The sequence below is a fragment of the Mastomys coucha genome, unplaced genomic scaffold, assembly GCF_008632895.1.
Source record: "Mastomys coucha isolate ucsf_1 unplaced genomic scaffold, UCSF_Mcou_1 pScaffold19, whole genome shotgun sequence".
Taxonomy (NCBI): domain Eukaryota; kingdom Metazoa; phylum Chordata; class Mammalia; order Rodentia; family Muridae; genus Mastomys; species Mastomys coucha.
The window spans coordinates 1,434,104-1,442,577 of record NW_022196901.1 but is presented as its reverse complement, the minus strand read 5'-3'; the positions used below and the strand labels follow the sequence as shown (position 1 = coordinate 1,442,577).

The following is an 8,474-nucleotide window of genomic DNA, read 5'->3' as shown; positions in this document are numbered from 1 at the left end:
ATGCAATCCCCATCAAAATTCCAACTCAATTCTTCACAGACTTAGAAAGAGCAATTGGCAGGTTCATCCGGAATAACAAAAGACCCAGGTTAGCCAAAACTATTCTCAACAATAAAGGAACCTCTGGTGGAATCACAATCCCGGACCTTAATCTGTACTACAGAGCAATTGTGATAAAAACTGCATGGTCTTGGCAACTTTCTAAGTTCGGTGCGTTATTTTACCACTGAAAGAAACTGAAGCAGAGAAGAAGAAAAGGGCATGCCCAAGGTCAGGAAGCCAGCTAGACTGAAAGCCCAGCAGCTCATCCTCACATGCCTTCCTTCTTCCTCACATTGGATGGCTGCCTAACCAGGACTACACATATGTCATAAGCAAAGGCCATCACCCACAGTAGAGTTTGTTTCTAAATATTTCAAAACGATATAGTATCAAGATCATATCAATGCAGGAATGAAAATGTGTCTGCTCCAAATGCCATTCATACTTACGGCCTTACAGTGATGTTATGTTCTGAGCTTGCCATGTTTAATTTTTGTTGCAAAAATTTAAAATTTGCTTCAGTTATACTGTTGGCAACTATGTTGAATATCTTCTCTAAGATTTTCTCTACATTTGAAAATAGAAGAAACATTATTTCTTTTTAAAAAGATATCTTGAGTTCCCATTTAGTTTTCTTCTGTGCTTTTATCAAACAGATATTTCATAAAAAATTGAAAATAACAATATAGCACTAAACTGTCTTCATTTGCTCCCCATCCTGTTACTTCTAGAGCCTACCACCTAAAATTGCTGCTTAGAAAGAATATTACAAGCAACTTCAAAATAGTTTAAATATTCTTTACTTTTTCTGGATTTGAAATGAATTTGATCTCTCCCTTCAATTCTGTCTTTTTTACTTTGAGAAATTAACATCTATTGTAAATCTGGCACATGGATTCTTACTGATATTAAAATAATTTATAGTTTAGTTAGGTATTGATGGGTTTTTGATTATGTAAGGCCAAGCATAATAACATATACCTTTAACTTCAGCACTTGGGAAGGTAGAGGTGATCTCTGTGAATTCAAAGCTACATAGTGAGTTCCAGGACAACCAGGACTACATAGAGAGATTCTGCCTCAAAAACTTATGAGTATGTGGGGGTATGGGGATTTATCCATGAGTGTAGGAACCCACAGAGAGCAATGATATGAGATACTCTGCATCTGGAATTTCAGGCAGTTGTGAGCTACCCAGTGTGGATGCTGGGAACCGAACTGAAGATCTCTGCAAGAGCAGTATATGCTCTTAACCACTGAGTCATATTTCCAGACCCATTAGTGCTTATTTAGAAATTTCTAGATAGTCTGATCTAGAGTCACCCTTGCTGACTAGAGTTACCATGAGACTTTTCAAGAATTAGAGAACTCCTGTGCTCCGTATCATGTCAAATATGTTCTGGTCTTTTCATTTGCAAAAATTGTGTATACACTATTAATTCCTAAGACTAGATTTCATGCTAATGATGCTTAGAAAGGGACTCTATAATCCTTGTAAACTGCAGAATAAGTAAGCCTCCCATGCTCCTTTTCCCAGCTTCCCTGAGGATCAAAACTGCTGGATGAAGGCAAGTCAAGCACACAGGAAGGTGGCGAATGTCTAGGTCTCTCCCCTTTCCCAGTCTCTGAGTTACTGCCGTTGCCTACCGTACTTTTTATGTAAAAAGCAGATCAACAGGAATCCTGTTTCTTTGAGAACTGGAGAAACAGAAGTTTAGCATGGGGGTTCAGTCACCTAACTTGATCACCTTTCCCTAGACACAATAGATATGCTACATGGTCTATTCCCTTTGATGTAGTATAGTTAGCCACTGTGACTTAATTTTCTCTCTAGTTCAAGGAGAGGCTCAAGTCTCAGAAAAGCTTCTACTTGGCAGCCATGTGCCTGAATGTATCATGTGACTTACGAAGGACAACACTTGTCAACACAATTTTGTCATTGGCTTACACTGGTATATGCTCTTGGGTGTATAGATATGCTATATGATAGAATGATTGGGGAGCATTTTAGATATGCCAGTCCCCCGTGACTAAATAATCAGATTTATTAACATAAACAGCTAACCTTCAGATAAAGGAACATGATAAATAATTTAATTTTACCGCCAAATTAAAGTCTCCAACCAAAGCAAGCTCTTTTACTGTACAGATACCAGGCAATTCTTTGTGAAGATAATCCCTCACTCCTCACCCACCATCTCTTTCATCTGCTCTTTGGTGATAGCATGTGATTGTATGCATCTGTTTTCCTTTACGTATTTCCATGGGAGGTCTCAGCACAATGTTTTCATCAAAATTTGTCTTTTTCAAAAACAAAATATTATAGGAAGCACTGTGCAACCTTGCCAGATTGTTTCCTAGTAAGGAACAATAGTAATGAATGCACCTTTCTGCAGTATTAAGCTGCAGAAGGAGAAGCTCTGCATGCAGAAGTAGTCTACTGTCTGGTTAAATTGCCCAAGAAACTCACAATGATGACAGTTCCAAGGTTCTTACTAATGTCCATGCTAGGAGGGGAAAGAAGGGTGTATAAAAGCCACTGTGCTTCTGTTGTCTCCTAGGGATGGCAAAATGAGGCCAGCAGCTATCCTTATACAATACAGCAGATGACTTTGTGGAATAGGTGTGACTATTTTTAAAATAAACTTTTAAAAACATTAAAGGTTGTTTCTTGTTGTAGGGTCACATCAAACGTCGGAATAAAACAGAGATTTCCCATACGTTCTCTGCCCTGACACCTGTCTAGTTCTCCTGCTTGTCATTATCTTCCCCTGTTGTACTGCGTATGTGCCAAGTGATGAACATAGAAGGATACATCATCACCCAGAGTCAGTCGATTATGTTACCATCCATGCTTAGTGTTAAACATTCTATGGGTCTAAACAAATCTGCAATAATATGTGTCTATTATTACAGTATCAAACAACATTTTCGCGGCCCAAATCCTGGGCTCTGTCTATTCATTAGTCTACACACACTCAGCTGCTGGAGACCACTGACTGTCCGATAGTTGAAGTTGAATGCTTATACACACGTTGTATTTTCATCCACCTGTAAAACTACATTGTAGTTTCCTCTATGTCTTTCTGTGGCTTTGCAGTTCATTTCTTTTTGGTACTAAATAATATTTCATGCCTTGAATGTTTCAGCTTTTCCACTCATCTATGGAAAGCATCTTTGTTGCCTCCAAGTTGTGTTATTAATGATGCTACTACAAACATACACAGCTTTTGGTTTTGACATAAACTTTAAACTCCTTTAGGTAAATAACAGTGAATACAATGGCTGGACCATATATATAAGTACGTTTATGATGGGGTAGATTAGATTCTAAACAATAAAGCAAGTTTCAGATACTATAGACAGAAATAGTAGTTTGTCTTCTGAGTACATTTTCCTGTCTGCCAACTGTCCATCAGCAGAATAAACAAGAGACAGTGTGTTCACATGGTGGACTATGTACAGCTGCACAGACACAACGTAAGCGACCCTCACAAGCCTCATACTGAGTGAAAGAAGAAGGCACAGAATAGTGTTTACTTCATGGCTTTGCTTAAAGCAAGTTGTTGGAAACCATGATCATGGTTAGCTTTGGCTGAAGGATAGGCAGAGCTTAGAGGATGAGAGCAGGAACAGTTTAGTGGGACTTACCTGTTTCTTGATCCATGTTCTCAAACTTGAATTTGTTCAGTTTTGAAAATCTGTTGAGTTGCAGATTGACAATATACACTATTTAAATTTGGATACTATATTTTGGTAAAAAACATTTTTTTTTCAAGCAGCAAATGGATATGAGGAAAGAGGGACCTCATACTCTACTGGTGGGAATATAAAGCGTACAGCCATTATGGAAATCAGTGTAGAGGTCTTTTATAAAGCTAAAACCAACCAACCGACCAACAAACAAAACAAAGACCTAGTGATACTGTTCCTGGGAAAGATGAACACACTCAGCTAACACGCCACAGTCTGTCTGTGTTTACTGCTGCACTACTCACAACAGCTGAGAAACGGAACCCACTGAGATGGCAATCCACAGACAAATGGATAAGGCAGGTGTACACAATACAATTTTATCCAACCATAAAAGAGAAATGAAATATCTGTAGAAAAATTAGTAGTGAAGCTCATTGTGTTATTCAAATTAAGCCAGACTCAGAATGATAAACACTATTTTTCTCATATGTAGACTCTAGATTTAAAGGCCTAAAACCACTTTATCATTTTATGTGTATGTTTTGCTGACATGTTTTTATATGTAACATGTGAAGTCCTGGTTCCCATGGAGATCAGAAGTGGGATCTCCTAATACTTGAGTTACAGACAGTTGTGAGCTGCCGTGTAGGTCTTAGGAATAGAACCTGGATCCTCTACAAAAGCAACCAGTGCACTTAACTGCTGAGCCAACTCACTAAGCCCCAGAAATCTACATTTTAAGTGTGTTTGTATACATGTACATGCATGTTTATGTACATGTGTGTATACATGTGCACGAATGTTTATGGACATGTTTACATATGTTTATGGACATGTGTGTACATGTGTATACATGTTTCTCTCTGTGTGTGTGTGTGTGTGTGTGAGATGAAAGTAGCAAGAGATCCATGAGGAGGAGGAGGAAGAGGAGGAAAAGATCTTAAAGGAGGGAAGACAAAAATAGAGTATTGGAATAAATGCCACATGAAAGCAGAAAGGGGGACCGGCAATAAGAGGTCAGTAACATGGGGCAGTCAGGGATGGGGAAAGCAATATGAGCAAAGAATACAGGTGTACATGTATGGAATGTCACAGAAAGTCTGTTACTTTGTCCACAACTTTACAAAAATATAAAATATTGAGGACCTGTGGTATTCTGCTGCTCTGCCCCTTTGTGGGTTCCGGAAGCGAAAGAAAGTCATGACAGGCCCAGAGCTAGACCACCCACCTGTGGCGTGAAACACCTGCAGCGGCCCCTGAGATCAAATGCGGACTTCGCAGCTCGGAACATCAAAAGAACTGAAACAAATGAAACTCAGCCTTTCCGGCCAGAACTATGTCTGAAGGGTGTTGTGTATACAGACTGGGGTGCTGTTTCCCTGTTATCACGTTGATGCTAAAAACCAAGAATTGTTTTGGTTTCGATTCTGCCTGTGCCATATAAACCAGTTTTTCTCTATTAAAGACGCACCTTGATAAATCTTCTTGGTGTGGTTTCTTTGTCTCCTCCCTCACCCGCTTGTTTCCACAGGTACTCAATTATCCCAGTTCGTGAACACCCACAGAGAGACGGACTGCTGGACGGCCCCCCTCAGATGGCGCCACAAGTGGACCTTGGACACGGGAGAAATTGAGGGATCCTACCGCAGGATGCAGAGCTCTGGTTTATTAAAGAAGAAAGGATCCGGATTTATGTAGTTGTTCTCACAGTAAGATTGGGTTAGCGCTGACCGGGAATCCGTGTGAGACTACAGGAAGTTCTAGGCAGGAACATACCTTAAGGAGCCTAGGGGAAATTTTTGGCGGTAGGTTAAAAGCATGGGTGCACAGATCTCTAAAACGGCTTCCCGGAACGTGGGAAAGCTGCTGGAGACAAAAGGAGTAAGGGTAAGATTTTCTGCATTGAGAGAGCTATCAGAGTTGGTTGAGGGTTTTTGTCCGTGGGTAGAAGGCATGAGTCGTATGGATTTAAAATCATGAGAAAAGGTAGGAAAAGCTCTGGAGAAAAACAAAGTGGATGGATTTCCCCTCCGCCTTTGGGGGATGGTTTTGGATATTTTTAAGTAGAATGAGAAAACCGAGCAGAAGGGAGAGCCTCCAGGAAAGTACATCAGCCTTACGGCATCAGAGCTGACAGGCGACAGTTCACCAGCGATTTGTACTCTACCGCGGCCGAGATAGGTCAAGATTCCCTTGACTCCAGCTCCATAGACAGAGAGGAGAGTCAAACTTCCTCCGATTCCAGTAGTCAAACCTCTACTGACTCGGTCAGTATGGTTGCCGAGAAGACTCAACTTTCTGTGAGAACCAAACGTGCTGCACGTCGTTACAGAAGGCAGCGTGTTTTTTATAAGACTGTGCCCTCCCAGACTAAGGAGTGTTTTCAAAGTGGGTCTCGTCTGGCGAGAGATGAACTTGAGACCAAGATAGGAGAGTTAATTGAAGAAATCAGGGGAATTAAATTTCAGGCAGGCAAAGAGAAGGACAGCTATCTGAATACAGAAGAGGAAGTGGGTCCCAGGGCCCGAGGTTCTGGCCAGGGTGATTTTCGTTCACTAACTCATCCGGCTGTGGTGTGCAGGAGTCAGAGTGACGATATGCACAGATATTATCAAGTTTTTGATGTTAAGTTCCTTAAGGAATTAAAGGGGGGCTGTGGAAAAATATGGTCCTAGCTCCCCATTCACTCAGGCCCTAATTAGCAATATCATAGACTATGGGTTATTACCTCAGGAATGGAAAATGCTGTGCAAGGCAGTGCTGTCCTCTGGTGATTACCTGTTATGGATTTCTGAATGGCGGGAACTTAGCGGAAAAATTGCCATGCAGAATGCCCAGACGGACAATCCAGATTGGACTCTAGATATGCTTGTTGGAGAGGGCCAGTTTGAAGGAAGCACTCGGCAGATAGATTTCCCCATTGGGGTGCTAAATCAGATTGCTACTGTGGCCCACAGGGCCTGGTGTAAGCTTCCGGCTAAAGGAGAAGATGGGATGAGTCTGACCAGTGTCCAGCAGGGTCCAGAGGAGCCTTTTCAGAATTTTGTTGCCAGGCTGCAGGAGACAGTTAGTAGAACACTGGGAATTTCGTATACAGAGGGGTCTCTGATTACACAACTGGCTTTTGAGAACGCTAATGCAGCGTGTAGGTCTATCTTGCTGCCTCACAAAGGACAAACAGACATCTCAGGATATATTCGCCTGTGTGTCAACATGGGACCTGCATATAATCAAAGTGCAGCGGTGGCAACCGCGGTGCAAGAAACGCCTGCCCCTAAGGGCTTGGCATACAGGCAAGATAACAGAAGGTGCTTTAAATGTGGAAGCTTTAATCATTTTAAGCGCGAATGTCCAGATAGAGCAAGAAGTGCGGGAAAGCAGCAAGCAAGTGCTAGACAGAAAATGGGTGATCAGAGCAAGAAAGGGAAACAGTGGACCGATGAGAAAAGGTCTAAGAAGTATATTCAAGGTAATACCTGCTCAAAAAACGGGTACAGGGACACGCCCTAGGCCCCGTTTGGGAACTAGAAGGCAGTGCAAGGGGCCCAGGGACTGCCTATTCAGGAAGACCTTTATCTGAGTTCCTCAGAGCAAGGCCAGGATGTGCAGGAGTGGAGCTATACTCCACAGGGAACACTGTATTAACCCCAGATATGGGAATTAAGATTTTGTCTACTGGAGTTCTTGGTCCATTACCTCCAGAGACTTGGGGATTTGTGATTGGCAGAGGCAGTGTTGCTGTAGATGGTTTACAAATTTATCCAGGCGCTATTGATCAGAATTATCTAGGAGAAATAAAGGTTGTGGCATCTTCTCCACGCGGAATCATCTTTGTACCCGCCTATGAAAAGATCGCTCAGCTTATCCTGGTTCCTATGTCCTCTAAGGCTAATGCTAATGAGACAGAAAGGAGCTGCTCTGGTGCTCCTGAAATTTTTTGGATGCAGTCTATTACGAATAAAGGGCCTTATTTAAAATTGATTATTGAAGGAAAATGTTTCAAGGGGCTGGTGGACACTGGAGCGGATGTGTCCATTATTAGAGCTCAGAGCTGGCCCTCAACCTGGTCTCTGACTGAGTCTATCACTCACCTCCAAGGGATTGGATATGCTAGCAATCCAAAATGAAGCTCTAAGCTACTTACCTGGAGAGATGAGAATGGTAACTCAGGACAATTTCAACCTTATGTCGTGCCTAACCTCCCTGTCACTATGGGGGAGAGATCTGCTATCACAGATGGGGCTAGTATTATGTAGCTCTAATGAATTGGTTTTTAGACAGGAGTCCAAGCGGGACATGGATATATACAGAGGCCATAAGCCTCATCCTGATGATAAAAATCTGACACATTTTCAATAGCGGCCACTGTCCTTCCTGTGCCCCATGCAGATAAAATCAGGTAGATTAATGATACTCCTGTGTGGGTGAATCAGTGGTCCCTATCTCAGGAGAAAATACAAGTGGCTTCAGTGCTAGTGCAGGAGCAGTTAGAAACAGGTCATCTGAGAGAATCAAATTCTCCATGGAAAACACTTATTTTTGTGATTAAGAAAAAGTCAGGCAAATGGAGATTGTTACAAGATTTAAGAAAGGTTAATGAATGTATGATTTTACTGGGAGCCTTACAAACTGGACTGCCATCTCCTGTGGCAATCCCAAAAGGATTTCACAAAATAGTTTTGGATTTAAAAGATTGTTTTTTTTACTATCCCTTTGCACCCTGAGGATTGTGAGAG

The 8,474-nt window shown here is 41.7% G+C and overlaps 1 protein-coding gene across 1 annotated transcript in view; it reads right to left on the bottom strand.

Annotated features, from left to right (window-relative positions):
- Positions 1-487: 487 nt before the first annotated feature.
- The window catches only part of Lrrd1 (leucine rich repeats and death domain containing 1), a 24,508-nt gene continuing 16,521 nt past the window's right edge, over positions 488-8,474 (bottom strand). The window contains 2 exon segments of the mRNA XM_031380283.1: positions 488-609; positions 3,694-3,743. Coding sequence (XP_031236143.1) covers positions 488-609; positions 3,694-3,743 — 172 coding nt within the window.